Genomic DNA, 15,159 nt, shown 5'->3' with positions numbered 1-15,159 from the left:
GCGAGGCAATCCACACACAGACTGAGGGCGGGCGCGAACCCGGGACCTCTCGCACCCAAGCATAGCACCGCTACATTGGTGTCAGCAGTGCACACATTCATAGGACTGTAGCCTGGTGAGCACGACTTTTGGCTGACAGTAACAAGAATAACATTCTTCACAAGCCAAGCACTGAAAATTAAAATGTTATGCCTCGTAGCTGTAGTTGAGAGGCAAAGTTTTGCTGTCTGCAATATTGAAGAGATCAGAGAATTCTCTGGCATTCTATATTCTTTCAAATTAAACTTTTGCGAAGTTCAGCAAAGCATGACTTCAGTAGTCACCAAAAGAGCTTCCCCTGACCGCTCTGCAAGTGCACCTCAATATGACCCAAACACCCATCGAAAGACAATCTTGCATTATCTATTTTTCTGTTATTTTACAGTATATAGTAGAATGGTGCTGGAAAAACAAAACAAAACAAAAAACCGTAATCTAAACAGCAGCACCATCTTGTGATTAGATGTGTAATTGCAGTACAATAGACGTATTTCTTTCTAATTTGTTGCTTTTTAAATGTAAGTTTATTACTGATGCTTGATTCACTATATGAATTTAGATTTTTTATTTAACAGCATGTAATCAAAGAAACTACAAAATGATATTGTTAAAGTCTAGCAGAGGCCATAATAGTAGTACAGTATTTCATGTTAGTTTATCGTAAAGTATATGGAAAACTATAAAGCGTTATGTAATTCAATATGTGAATGTAACATTATTCAGCAGGTTTAATTCATTTTTGTGAAGGACAATTAGTTAATAGCATGGCAAGCCTTTGGGCCCGAGCTGTACAAGATGGTTAATGAAAGTCTTGGCATTAAACGTTGCAAAGTTGCAGTTTTATTGAAGAGCCAGTATCACATCCATACACAGTGCGATATATTGGACTGTGCTGTGCTGTTTCCTGTCTTTCTGGGTCACTTGAAATAACTTTCAGTAATATTTTGGGATTATATATGAACTGGTTCGGGCAACTCCAGAAGCTTGGTGTTGTTTTCTGCATTCCCATTCTTTAGTCAGCCAGTAGCAGGTGCTCTCTGATAAAACTCAGGTGATACCCTATTCTCAGAGATACCCTATGCACTATGTCCAGGTTGTAGTGAGCAGGTAAATGTTGACTCCCTCAGTCTTTTGAAAACAATTCAGTGTTAATTCAAGTTAACTGTTGATGGCTGGAATTTTATTTCCGGGATGTAAATCAAAAATGCTTTTGCTCAGGTAACCCAACATGAAGACTTTTCTCTCTGACATAGCGAAACACATCACAGAAACATTCAGGCAACGCAAATGCCAAGCATACCTCAACATACCTCAACATGTGTGTAATATTAACTCGTCCTATCAATAGAATTGTAAAAAGCTTTTTTTATTGGAAATGTATTCAGTGCTCCTGGCAAACAAGTTGTCTAACAGTAGCTAAAGTGATGAGTTTAATATGAGAAATACAATAAATATCTGGTCAAGCGTTGACTTTTGAACTTTGTATTTTCCTCTATATTTTTTGTTATGCAGCTATATGTATACAGTATTTGAACAGCCCCCTTGAGACCACATTGCTACTACCATTCATTACTACAACCTGGATAGTACTTGAAGCAATACAGTAGTATGGTACATATAATACAAAACAAAGCTATGCTATTCATTTCAACGTCAGTCTTATGGGTGAAATATGATTGACATTATCCATGACTGATTGCTTTAAAAGATCAGCAGATCTTCAACTTCCCATGGCATCTTGGACTGTGGTCTTACAAGGTGGGTGTGGACAGCAGTGGAAGCCATCTCTGGAACTTGTCAATGTTATTACAATATAAATATAAGAATAAATTATTATATAAATATTAACAATTGTTTTCCATACTAAACTGAAAGCTTCAGCCAGTATCTGTTTTATTAAACCTCTTAAAAATGATTTCCTTTATTACCCTGTTACCCAAAAACTCTGTTTAAAAGGCTGTTGTGCACCACTTGCAACAAGATGTTTCTATTTATCATATTTTTCTCACTTTATCCTGTACTAATTTACTTGATATTACTCATTATATTTGAAAGTGGAAAGTACACCCCTTTTAAAAAAATAAATACATGACCATATGACATTCAGCAGCTTGCAACAAGCCAGGAAGATGCCACTGACTTTGCTCATCTCTTCATGATGAACTTGTCTCTGTTCTCTGACCTGTTAAAACCATTTTGAATTTATCTTGCTTATATTAAAAGAAGGGGTTATGCACTGAACAGTTACATTGAGCGTGATGTTAGAAGGAAATTGTGTTTAGACTATTCACCACTAGACTGACTTGACAGATTATGTGATGTTAGAAGGAAATTGTGTTTAGACTATTCACCATTAGACCGACTTGACAGATTATGTGGGCAACAACACAAACTTTTCTCGGTAACACGCAAACACTCGACAACTGACAACTTTATCAACGACTGCCAGCTGTCTTGCCCATTGTGACTGAAAGGCTTGTTGGGGAGTGCAGGGTTGTCGTTGTACATTTCACATTAGATTTGAAAGAAAAGTGAACTACACTCTGAGTTGTCATGTGTGCCGTTTATCCCCCTCTTGATCGCTGGATTCTTTACTGCACTTTGTTGACTTTTCTTTCTACACAGCTGAAGAAGTGCTTTTGTCTGAAGCGGCCTGAAATAAAAGATTTTTAAAATCATTTACACCTTTTGTGTACAGCCATAACATTTTCTTTTCATTGTTTTAATTTTTGTACACCACAGTTGTACCTCCTTGGAGGAACCTCATATGTTATATATTATATATATATTATATCGATATATATATATTGGTATCATATATATAGATATATTACACACACATTCATTATATATTTATGTATTTAAGCTGAGTGATATAAAGGTAGTGCCAGCACTAATGGAGTATAATTTAAACACACAGCAGTAATATTTACCTAATGCATCGTTTATTTGATTTTATTTTCTAAGTAAGCCTATGAGAGTAATGATATCACATATAACCAAACATCTTTCTTTTTTTAAATTAGTGTTATTCATTCATTATATGTGAAACAACAAATCAAATGCAGGTGCTCTGGAAAGTGAATTAATATCCTGCCATGGTTGCTTGCCTTTTGCAAAGTACATTCAGAACTACACAGTGCAAAGTACATTCAGAAATATGCAGTGCAAAGTGCATTCAAAACTACACAGTGCAAAGTGCATTCAAAACTACACAGTGCAAAGTACATTCAGAACTACACAGTGCAAAGTACATTCAGAACTACACAGTGCAAAGTGCATTCAAAACTACACAGTGCAAAGTACATTCAGAACTACACAATGCAAAGTACATTCAATTTCAGTTTTCTTCTTGAAAATATTTTAATATTTTTAAGATTACCGTTTGCTCAACAGCCTGATGTTAGGACATGCAGGTTTGAAGTGTATTTAATTTGCAATGTAGTTCCTATAGGAAGTATTCACCCCTCCTTGGATGTTTTCACAGTTTGTTGTGTTGAACCTGAAATTTTGATGCATTTAAATGGGATTTTTTCCCTTTGATTTACACAACCTACTCAACACTTTCGATGTGTGAAAAAATGAAGGGGTACAAATCAATTAAAAATAAAAACCTGAAAAGTCTTCATTAGATAAGTATTCACCCCTTTGCTATGGCACTCCTAAATAAGCTTAGTGCAACCAATTGCCTTCAGAATTCACACAGTAAGTTAAATGGAGTCCATCTGTGTGCAATAAAAGTGGTTCACATGATTGCAGATTAAATACATCTGTCTCTGTAATGTCCCACAGTTGGGTAGTACATTCAAAGCAAAGATACTACCATGAAGACCAAGGAGCTTTCAAAACAATTCCGGGATAAAGTTGTGGAAAGGCACAGATCAGGTAAGGGGTATAAACAGATTTCAAAGTCGATCATTAAGAAGTGGAAGGTATATGGCACCACCCAGAGTCTGCTTAGAGCAGGCCATCCTCCCAAACTGAGCAGCCAGGTAAGAAAGGCATTGGTCAGAGAAGCCACCAAGAGGTCAATGACAACTCTAAAAGACCTACAGCATTCCATGGCTGAGGTGTGAGAAACTGTCCATGTGTCAACAATAGCTGAAGTACTCCACAAATCTGGCCTGTGTGGAAGACTGGCAAGAAGGAATCCATTTCTGAAAAAAAAAACATGTAAAATCCTGCTTGGAATTTGCAAAAAAGGCATGTGGGAGACTTTGAAAAGATGTGGCAAAAGATTCTGTCGTCCGACGAAACACAAATTGAACTATTTGGCCTAAATATAAAGTATTATATCTGGTGCAAACCCAACACAGCACATCACCCAGGTAACACCATCCCTATTGTGAAGGATGGTGGTGACAGCATCATGCTGGGACTGGGAACCTTGTCAGGGTAGAAGGCAAAATGGATGGAGCTAAATACAGGCAAATCCTTGAGGAAAACCTGCTTCAGTCTGCAAAAGACCTAAGACTGGGATGGAGATTCACCTTTCAGCAGAACAATGACCCCAAGCACACAGCCAAAGTGACACTGGAGTAGCCTAAAAACAAGAAAGTGAATGTCTTAGAGTGACCCAGTCAAAGCCCAGACTTAAATCCAATTGAGAATCTGGCAAGACTTGAAGATTGCTGTCCACCAACGATCCCCATCCAACGTGACAGCGCTTGAACAATTTTGCCAAGAAGAACTGACGAATATTGCACGATCCAGATGTGCAAACCTGGTAGAGACTTACCCCAAAAGACTCACAGCTGTAATTGCTGCCAAAGGTGGTTCTACCAAGTATTGACTCAGGGGGGGGGGGTGAATACTTATCTAACTAAGACATTTCAGTTTTTTCTATTTTTCATTAACTGTTGTTTCACAATAAAAAAAATTTTGCCTCTTCAAAGTGTTGAGTAAGTTGTGTAAATCAAAGGGAAAAAAATCCCATTTAAATGCATCAAGATTTCAGGTTGTAACACAACAAATTGTGAAAATGTCCAAGGGGGGTGAATACTTATTACAGGCACTGTATACTTTTTAAAAGTTCACTTAATACAGTCTTTTCAATAAAATGCACAACACTTTTAATTTATAATACTGTAGCAGATTGCAGCAGTGGAGGAAAGAATGAGAAATCATTGTGTAAAATGAACAGGCACACACCACAACCCCAGCCAGGCCCCTGCTCTCCTCTGTGCAGCTTAGGAGGACCTGGGTGGGGACATCCAGACATGGAAATAATAAACAAAGTAATACATTGTGGTAATCAGTGCACAAGTGTAGAGCAGATTTAGTAGTCCAACAGTGAAAGACAGACAACAAAGTACGGGTGAAATGATTTCTGTTTTATTTTGTAAATCAAAGTAAACAAAAGGAGGTCTGGCAATACTCAGCAATGCATATTGCACAGTGGATAATTATGGGATGCAGTCCCGTAAATAATAACAATAATCCAGTACATGCACACAAAACACAAACACGGTCCAAAGTGAGTGTTGTAGTGTTCGTGGTGAAGTACAAGTTATCCGTGACACGATGTGGTGTTGTCCGGTTTTAGTGCTGGCCTTAAGTGACAGCTCCGGATCGTGTAAACCATCTAATCTAATAACAAACAAACAGTTCTGTTAAAGACAAGACAGACAAAACAAACAAAACATTTCTCTATACGGGTCCTTTCGGTTTAGTGTAAACATCCCAAGGAACAGATCACCTCACTATGTCCCCTTTATGTACCGTCAACCATGACCCCTTGGTTAACGAGCGCACCGCTCCTCCAAACAGCAGGTGCCAAACCGTTAACCTTCTGGATCGATGATTTAGTGTATCGTAGCTCAGTCCCCTTTCTAGATGGCCGACTTCCGCCTAACCCTGGGAATGAACTGTTGGGCCATCCAGTCCAGGATACTCTGTTCCCTTTACACAGCGCCCTCACAGGTTGGAAAGGAGATCTAACACCAAGAATCATTCGATCCCTGTCACATACAACTATGTATATGATCACAGAAAACACACCAAATGACTATAACGCAATGAATGAGAACGAAACCACTCAGTGCACAGTCCAGTGACCACACCACCTTGCTCCTGCTACAACTGTTGTTGCTGATTGCATTGTCCTGAACAGTGCTGCCACCACTCTGCTACAATACTTTTTATTGCACCATAATAAAAAATGTATTTCAGTGTTACTGTAACTTTAATAAAAACTGACAGCATGCGATAAGAATTACTAATAAGACGATTTATTTTGCCCGTCCCTTGAAATTCACATTAATGAGAGTTAAAAAAGCTAACAAAACAATACTAGTAAATGCCACTCAGTATGTTTCAACCATCAGCTTTTTCATGGTTTGTAATATGGGTGCATATTTAGTTTTTTTTTTTTCAAAGCTACAGTATAGATCAACACAACTTAATATCCGGTGCATCCTTGCACTCTATTTCAGGTCACATGAAGGATATATAATAAGTCTAGTTATTCTGGCATAGGAGTTTTTAAAATTTCGTCATATTGAACTTGCCAGTAAGCAAAAATGTGTACAGTCATTCAAATCACACTTAGTCCAGTTGAACAGACAAGGTTAAGTCCCTGCCTCTACAAGGTTGCAGTCTATACACTGCACAAGAAGTGCAATGTCAATTGGAATTATTAGATGGAAAAACACCATTACTTGTTCATATATTTATTATGTACACAAAGTTGTGCACAAGGTCAGGTTACATTTGAAATTACATGTCCTTGATTGCAAGTTCCTTATTGAATCTCTATCCTTAAAACCCTCCCTAATCCATAAGGGTTTATAATTGGCCATAAGCACAAAGTTCTGGGCTTTCCTGTTAATTTGCACCCTGTATTGATAAATATTGAGTTGCGTTTGAAAAGTCCATTATAACATTCTTTTAAAGAATCTGGCACTTTGATCACGTGATTACAATGCTACTGAACAAAAACGCAGGCTGGTCAGATAAACTGTGTATCAATGCCACACTTTGTAACTTTAAGCAATTATTTTCAACCACAGCCCACCATTAACAACACATCTTAAAAGAATTTCCAAAGCAGCGCAGAAGAAAATAATATGTATAACCCATTACACATGCATGGAAAGAAAACTGCCTTTATAAATATAAACAGTAAATATATACACACAAAACACATCGATTACAGTATAGGTAGATAGCTACAGTCACAGACAAAAGTACAGGGACCCTGCACTTAATAAAAGATCATTCAAGCAAACATGTTAAATAGAAGCATTTGGTGAACATTAGCCAATAATTAATATGACAAAGACTAAAACACACAATGTCCTGTAGTTTAACAAACACGCTGCATTCAAAAAAATTAAAAAACAAAGCATTTAAAATGTCTTGAATGATCTTATAGTTAAGTGTAGGGGGGCAATACGTTTGTGTTCAACTGTATTTCATCCAGTGAAAGGTACAGCAAAGTCCCTGAAAGACGCTGCTTCACAGGTGCAGAGGAGGTCTGCAGGTGCTCATCATCATGGTGTTGGTGACTGGAATGGCAGTCTCCGATCCCTTGGAGCTCTTCTGCATGCTGGCGATGTCCCTGCTGGTCTGCTCCGCTGCTGGCTTGCGGAAAATGCCCTTCATGGTGGACTTGAAGTTGTTGGTCACAAAGCAGTAGACGATGGGGTCCATGCAGCTGTTGAGACTGCTGAGGGTGACGGTGACATGGTAGACGATCAGGCTGACGTGGTGGGGCATGTCTGGGTATGCATAGACCAGCACCTGCCGGACGTGGAAGGGGGTGAAGCAGATCATGAAGATGACCAGCACGGTGACCAGCAGCTGGACAGCTCGCATTCTCCGCTCGCGGCTCTGCTGCATCCGGCCACGGCTGGACAGGGCGCACATGATGCGGACAGTGAAGACCACGATGATGATCAGGGGCACGAGGAACTCGAAGACGGTCAGAGCGAAGAGCTTGGAGAGGCAGCAGGCAGCGTATTTGATTGCCGTGGTCAGGATGGTGTAGGTCACCACGATGGCGAAGAGCCATATGAAGATGCAGATGCCCTTGGCATAGTTTTGGTTCCTCCACTTGTGGGAGGCCTCCACTTGGACAATGGCAAGGTAGCGGTCCACGCAGATGCAGGTGAGGAAGAGGATGCTGCAGTACATGTTGACGAAGTAGCTGAAGATGTGCACGAAGGAGCAGGTGAGGCAGACCCCTCCACTGTAGTATATGATGATCCGGGTGGGCAGAGAGAAGCCCACCAGGAGGTCGGTGATCACCAGGTTGATGGTGTAGATCACTGATGTTGTCTTGGGTTTAGTGCGGAAGCAGAAGACGTACAGAGCCAGGCTGTTCAGGAGGATGCCCACAAGGAAGATAAGGACGTTGATCACGATCAGGGCTATCCACAAGCTGTAGAAGTCATTGTAAAGGGCCTCGTCTAGGTGGGCCAATTTATGCAAGTATGAGTCGTGGGAGCTTTGGTTGTGTGTGGGCACAGGCGTTACGCTCAGAAAGTAATTGCCTTCAGTGGAAGCAGACTCCATGATTTTGAGATTGGACCAAACCTAGAAAACAAATGGAAACAAAGATCTGGTTATTTTCAGGGAAAATCTAACAAATGATGCAGGTGCTGACACATTTGAAGGAGATCAGTATATGCAGCTATTGTAGACAGCCAGTCGGGGGCGCTGTGTTGCAGTATATATTGTGGCAGGGCAAATCCCTGCCTGTTGGTAGTTGGCAGAGGTAGGGTTAATTTCTGTCCCTGCCAGATAAATGTTTGCACAGTCACAGGTGTAATTAGTTTATTTAATTTAATTGACTACCTGTTAGTTTAATTAGTATCACCTGCCTATAATTAGCAGGCAGGTATAAAAGCAGAGGCAAAATGTTTGTTCGGGGCAGTCTCCAGTCTGTGTGAAGACAGAGGCTGTTGTTTGTGAAGAGACCTGTGTAGTTCCTAAAAGGTAGAGTGTGCAACCTTCTTGCTTGTGTGTTCAAAAACTTTAGTTTTAATCAATAAACGGCTTAGCTGTCCGATTTAGAACTGAGAAAAAGTTCAGTTAGCGCTTCAAAATTAAATTAGGTTTTTGTTTTGTTTATTTTTGTTTGGTATTTCAAATAAAGAGTGAAAATGCGCTGTATAAATTAAACATCCTGTGTGTGAGTCAGTGAATTGTGCTGAAAAAGAACTCGAAAGAGCAAGGCTCTTTCACACCATATATATCGCTGGTAAGAGGGCAATAGGGTGTTCAGTGTTCATTCTGCACAGCCTGTGGTGTGTGTGTGTGTTCATTATTGATACAGAATTAGATAATTCAGCATAAATTCCAATAAAAAAGCAGATGAAACAATTAAGGACTCTTAAAGGAAAATATAGCATTACACATCCACACGTGTTGCTACAACTGTTTAAATAAAGCACCTGTAATTTTTCCTTTCAATGTTCACATCGTGACAACTTTTTACACTTATACCTTTAAAGTCTGTTTCAAAGCTCTTTTCAAAATGGCTGATATTGGCAATTATTTTTTCTCATCTCCCCAACTTGGAAAGCCCAATTATTTTTTATTTCAACCTGGCTCACTGCTGCCACCCCAGCGCTGACTTCGGAGAGACGAAGACAGACACACTCATCCTCCGAAACATATGTTGTCAGCCATTTGCTTCTTTTCACTCTGCCGGCCTGCCATGCAGCTACCTCAGCTCAGCCTTACATCATCAGGGGACCACGCAGCTCCAGGCAACTTACAGGCAGGATTGCAGTCATCTGGCCAGTCTACAGGGGTCGCTGGTGCGCAGTGAGCTGACGACACCCTGGCCAACCTAAGCCCTCCATACCCGGGCGGCGCTTGGCCAATAGTACGCCGCCCCCTGAGAACTTCCATCCACGGTCGGCAGTGGAATAGCTTGGGGCCCGTTTCACAAAAGGAAAGGGGTATTGCTGCAGACCGAAGGCTCCCACAGGGTAGCTCTGCGTGTGCAACTCATAATAAACGTCATCATTATATGCTACAGCTAGATCACATGATAAGGGTGATAACCTAAACCTAGGGTTCGTGGGGTATTGGCCATAACTATAAATGCACACAACTATACCCTAACCCTAAACCGAAGGTTCGTGGGGTATTATGGTCATGTGGTAAGGGTGTTGAGTGTTCAATGAAGAACTACGTAAATTACGAGTTGCGCACGCAGCGCTACTTGTGTGAGCTACCCTGTGTGAGCTACGTTATGAGAACTACCCTCTGGGAGCCTTCGTTCTGCAGCTATATACTCTTGTGCTTATGTCGGCTACTGTTCTTTGCTGCATCAGTGATCATCTGCAACTTTTTTTCTTCGTGACTAAAACTTCCAGAAAACTTAGTGCTTCATTGACCCTCAACACCTCTACCACGTGACCATAATACCCCACAAACCTTCGGTTTAGGGTTAGGTTATTGTTACACAATAGACTTTGTTTTAGTCCCTAAATTTATCACCCTTATCATGTGATCGGGCTGTAACATATAATGATGACGTCTGTTATGAGTTGCGCACGCAGCACTACCCTGTGTGAGCCTTCTTTCTGTAGCAATACCCCTTTCGAAATAAGAAAGAAATTGATAGATCTAGCGGAGAGAACAAAATTAAAAGAAGGAAAAAGAAGGGAGATGAAAAAGCTTTAAGGTTGATTGAGGAAAACCAAAATACCTCACTGTCGATAAGAGCTGTGTAGAAGTTGCACTGTACTTTGAGTTCTATACATACACAAGGAAAGCCCTTCAGCTGTGTAGAAAAATGTCAACGCTGTGCAGCAAACATATTTAAAGAAAAAGTGTACTGATCTGTGTTTACTTTTCTTTCTGTACAGCTGAAAAAGGGCTTTTGGATGAAACGTATAGCCAGCTAAGCACACTTGCTACCTTGACACTTTTATTAGTCTTTAGGGGAATACTTGATAATAAACTGTGTTTAGGCTCATTAATTAATCTTGTGGGGCAGGCAATAACATGGAGGTGGCTGTTGCAGCAAAGCTTTGTTACTGCTCTGGGGAACTGTAGCTGAGACGAGTTGAGAAACCTGCTTTTTGTTTCCGTGATTTGGGGATTTGGCGGGTTGCTTCTAGATTGTACTGCAGTTATACCTCCATTTCAGCCCTGTGTGTGTGTGTGTGTGGGGGGGGGGGGGGGGGGGGTGCATGCATGTGTGGATGTGTGTGTGTGCGTCGGTTGCACACACACACACTGAAATGGGTCTACGTGGTGAGCTTTGTGGTGACTTTACCAGATGCACCACTCGGGAGCCCCCATAAATCTTTGTACACTTGACAAATCAGCATTTACCTAACAAATCTGAAAAGCACTATTGTTCAGCAAATAAATCTGAAAAAAATAAATCTGGGTTTTCGTAAAATAAAAATGTATTTTGCCAGCTAAATCTGAAGCTGAATGAGCCTCTTGAAGCATTTGGTTTGGCTTTGTGTGCTGTAGATCTACTCTTACACTTTCAGAGCCAAGCCCTCAGCCTCCCGCCTCATCTGCACACCACAATGTACACATTTCAAAACTTTTAAGAATGTGTCTGTTAACATTTATGTATTAAGCTAAAACAGAATTGGTTTTGGTTAATTCTAGGAAAAAATAGGCAATTTATGTTAAATCTGGAAAAACACTGTTAAAATATTGTAGCAATCTCGGTTAACGCAGGCAGGCGCATCGCACAGGGCGAGACAATCCACACACAGGCGGAGGGCGGGCACAAACCCAGGACGGCACAACCAAGGCCCTCGCGCACTAAAGTTCAGTTTCGCCATCGTCCTCCTCCTGTGTGTGGATTGCCTCGCCCTGTGTGATGCGCCTGCCTGTGTTAACAGATCTCTACAATATTAAATGGAAGCTGCCATTTCGTCTCCTCTGAGGCGCCATTCAGGAAAAAAAATCATTCATTTAATGGTCATTCATATTGGTTTGCTGGCATATGTATTGGTATGCTGGCATATCTATTGGTTTAATGTGGCATATGCATTGGTTCGCTGGCATATGTATAGGAAAATAATTCTAAGCAGGCACAATTTAGACAGCCTCTGGGCCTGCTTTTCTAGCTCAATTTCTCCTTTGTTTTATTTATTTATGTAGTGTTTTCCTATGGGACATACTGTAAAACTGCAATAAATATTTCCCACTGATTAAAAGACACTGTGAGGCAAACACAATGGGCACCGAAAGCCGGTGCACAATTAAAGCGAAAGGCCCCACTTCACATTCTCTGCCGTCTACCGGCTAATGCAGCAGGGCAACATAGAAGATCTCAAATAAATAATATAAACCAAACAAAGATTTTTCCAAACTTTAGCCAATATGGTTCTGATGATTACTGTTATTATCTTCATTATTATTATTATAACGTGCATGGCCTTGGAAGAGGTCTGAGGAGCCAGTTTTCAGCTGCTGTTTACGGCTCTAGTGGTACAGACCTAACGACCTGGATTGAAAAAGCGGCGATGGGGATCGAAGCCATGCTCCGGCTCCCACTTCTGTTTCCTTTATGATTATTAAGACATTAAACTGACAGGGATTATCGATAAATAATAATACAATCTACTATATAATAATAATACAGTGTAAAAACCTCAAACCGTAACAAATGCACCCTTACACACCAGTGAACATTAACTAGGTACGACTAGTACAGAGTGCATTTAACAGAACATATGCAAAATAAGCTCTATCACACTTGCACCCGTAGTCCAAACAGGTGCCCTGTATTAATTGTGCTAATAAAGCAGGATCAGAGGCTGTCTAAATTGTGCCTGCTTAGAATTATTTTCCAATACATGCGCCAGCAAACCAATGCATGCGGGAGAGAACCAATGCATATGCCAACAAACAAATATATATGCCAACAAACCAACACATATGCCAGCGAGCCAATTCATATGCCAGAGAACCAATATAAATGACCATTGAATGAAAGATTTTTTTCCTGAACAGAGCCTCATAGTTCTCTGCAGTTTTGCCGACACTCGCCATTTCTCCGGGTAATAATTCCTTAAATCCCTGACTGCTACCTCTTTTGTTGGTTTTCCTCGTAGCAGCAACCACAACCACACCTGAGCAGCTTGAGAAAGACATTGGCAGGGTTCTTTTTGAGACCCAGTTCAGTGTGCTATCTATAGCAGGTGTGATTGTATTTGATTGTTATTGGAATGTGCCATTTTCTATGATTAAGAGAGTTAAGGGTAATTCAGATGCTATTTTTAATGTCATGTGCAGAGGCTGTGCACCACATTCATTCATCTCCTGCACTTAATCCTTCAACCACTTGGGTACTGCATATTCCCAATGTGTCAAATTTTAAGATATGCTCTGCATTTTCGGATTATGAAATCAATGATAGCACTATGTAACACAATTTTTGTTCCTGGGTAGTAAATGTTATTTCCTAATTGCTTATGTCTCAAAAGTATAGAACATGGCTATTATTCCCCACAAACTTTGCTTTTGTGACCAGGACAGTGATATTTCAAAATATCCCTATTTCCAATGGGAAAACGAGCAAATGTGTGTCTTTTCGTTCACATAAAGTCAGAAAAAAACATATGAATCCAAATTAACATGTATTTATACTAAAGTAATACAAAAATGACTACAAAAGATTTAGAAGTGAGTAGTTTTTCGAGATTTACGATTATACAGTAAATACAGTATAATCGTAAATCTCGAAAAACTACTCACTTCTAAATCTTTTGTAGTCATTTTTGTATTACTTTAGTATAAATACACTTAGTAATGTTTAGACTTTACTACCCAGGAACAAAAAAATATATATAAATAATTGTTACATGGTGTAGTCAGCTCACTTGGCAGTCAATCAAGGTCAGAACCTCATAACAAGGTCCTTGTGCTCCAAGTCTCGTATCGATGCTTGCTGCTATCGAAGGAGGGCTCTGGGAGTCTTTGCTTGAACTATGAATACATGTATTTACCTTGGCCAGAGCTCATTTAACATCTACTGAGTGAAAAGCAAATGCCTGTTGGAGATAGATAATCTGTTTTACAGTTTATTTATCCAGTGAATATATTCCAAACCCTTAGCATATGGTATTAATAAAACATTTTGTAAACACACTCTTATAGTTTATAGTTCCCTCTTTTTTTTATTTTTTTTTTACAGTACATTTTTTTTGTTGTAGTAATTGCTTTTACAGTCAGTGGCTGGCAAGTCAGAACTTATAATAACACAGTGGTGCAGGGTCACTCTTTATTTACATCAGGCTACTTTACCTTTTATACACATGGATATTTTCCAGCTTGACTCATCTACTGTAAATGTGACAGTTAGCTGCTTGCTATAGTGCAGTGCTATGGCAGTCCAGCAATCCATGCTCAATACTTGATAAGCATTCTAACTCCACTGCACTGCTTGTCACACAGTTCTCCAATAAGCCAAATGGGCTTGGTATCTGAGGCTGCATTTTCATTCAATCTATCACTGAAATAGGATAATCTGTACTTGGGCTGACTGGCCACTGGCTGACTAGGATCAACACAGCTCACATGTGTGTTAATAGAGTGCATGTTTCATTGTCATTTTAAAACTTTTCATTCTAGCATTATTACTGTTACTGAAATGGCATTATAGTGTAGATGAAATAATGCAGAGACAGCTCTTAAAAAGGATTTGTAAATCCACTCCCTAATATCAGCTTTGCATTAACGATAAATCACAGTCATCAACCACACTGGGACACCAGTAATGGTAGACAGCAGCAATCAAGCAGCCAGATCTGTGATCTGGACAGAAAGAAGCTTCCTGTTCTGTAGGTAACTGATCTGGACAGAAAGAAGCTTCCTGTACTGTAGGTAACTGATCTGGACAGAAAGAATCTTCCTGTACTGTAGGTTACTGATCTGGACAGAAAGAAGCTTCCTGTACTGTAGGTTACTGATCTGGACAGAAAGAAGCTTCCTGTACTGTAGGTAACTGATCTGGACAGAAAGAATCTTCCTGTACTGTAGGTTACTGATCTGGACAGAAAGAAGCTTCCTGTTCTGTAGGTAACTGATCTGGACAGAAAGAAGCTTCCTGTACTGTAGGTAACTGATCTGGACAGAAAGAATCTTCCTGTACTGTAGGTTACTGATCTGGACAGAAAGAAGCTTCCT

General features: G+C 40.1%; 1 protein-coding gene across 1 annotated transcript in view; it reads right to left on the bottom strand.

Moving 5' to 3' along the window:
• Positions 1–6,253: 6,253 nt before the first annotated feature.
• Positions 6,254–15,159, bottom strand: part of LOC121315170 (G-protein coupled receptor 20-like) — a 19,980-nt gene continuing 11,074 nt past the window's right edge. The window contains exon 2 of the mRNA XM_041249174.1: positions 6,254–8,577. Coding sequence (XP_041105108.1) covers positions 7,498–8,556 — 1,059 coding nt within the window. The 5' untranslated portion in view covers positions 8,557–8,577 and the 3' untranslated portion in view covers positions 6,254–7,497. The remainder of the gene's footprint in view (positions 8,578–15,159) is intronic.

Source organism: Polyodon spathula, chromosome 4, assembly GCF_017654505.1.
Source record: "Polyodon spathula isolate WHYD16114869_AA chromosome 4, ASM1765450v1, whole genome shotgun sequence".
In the NCBI taxonomy this organism is placed as follows: Eukaryota; Metazoa; Chordata; class Actinopteri; order Acipenseriformes; family Polyodontidae; genus Polyodon; species Polyodon spathula.
This window is presented reverse-complemented; position numbering and strand designations above follow the sequence as displayed.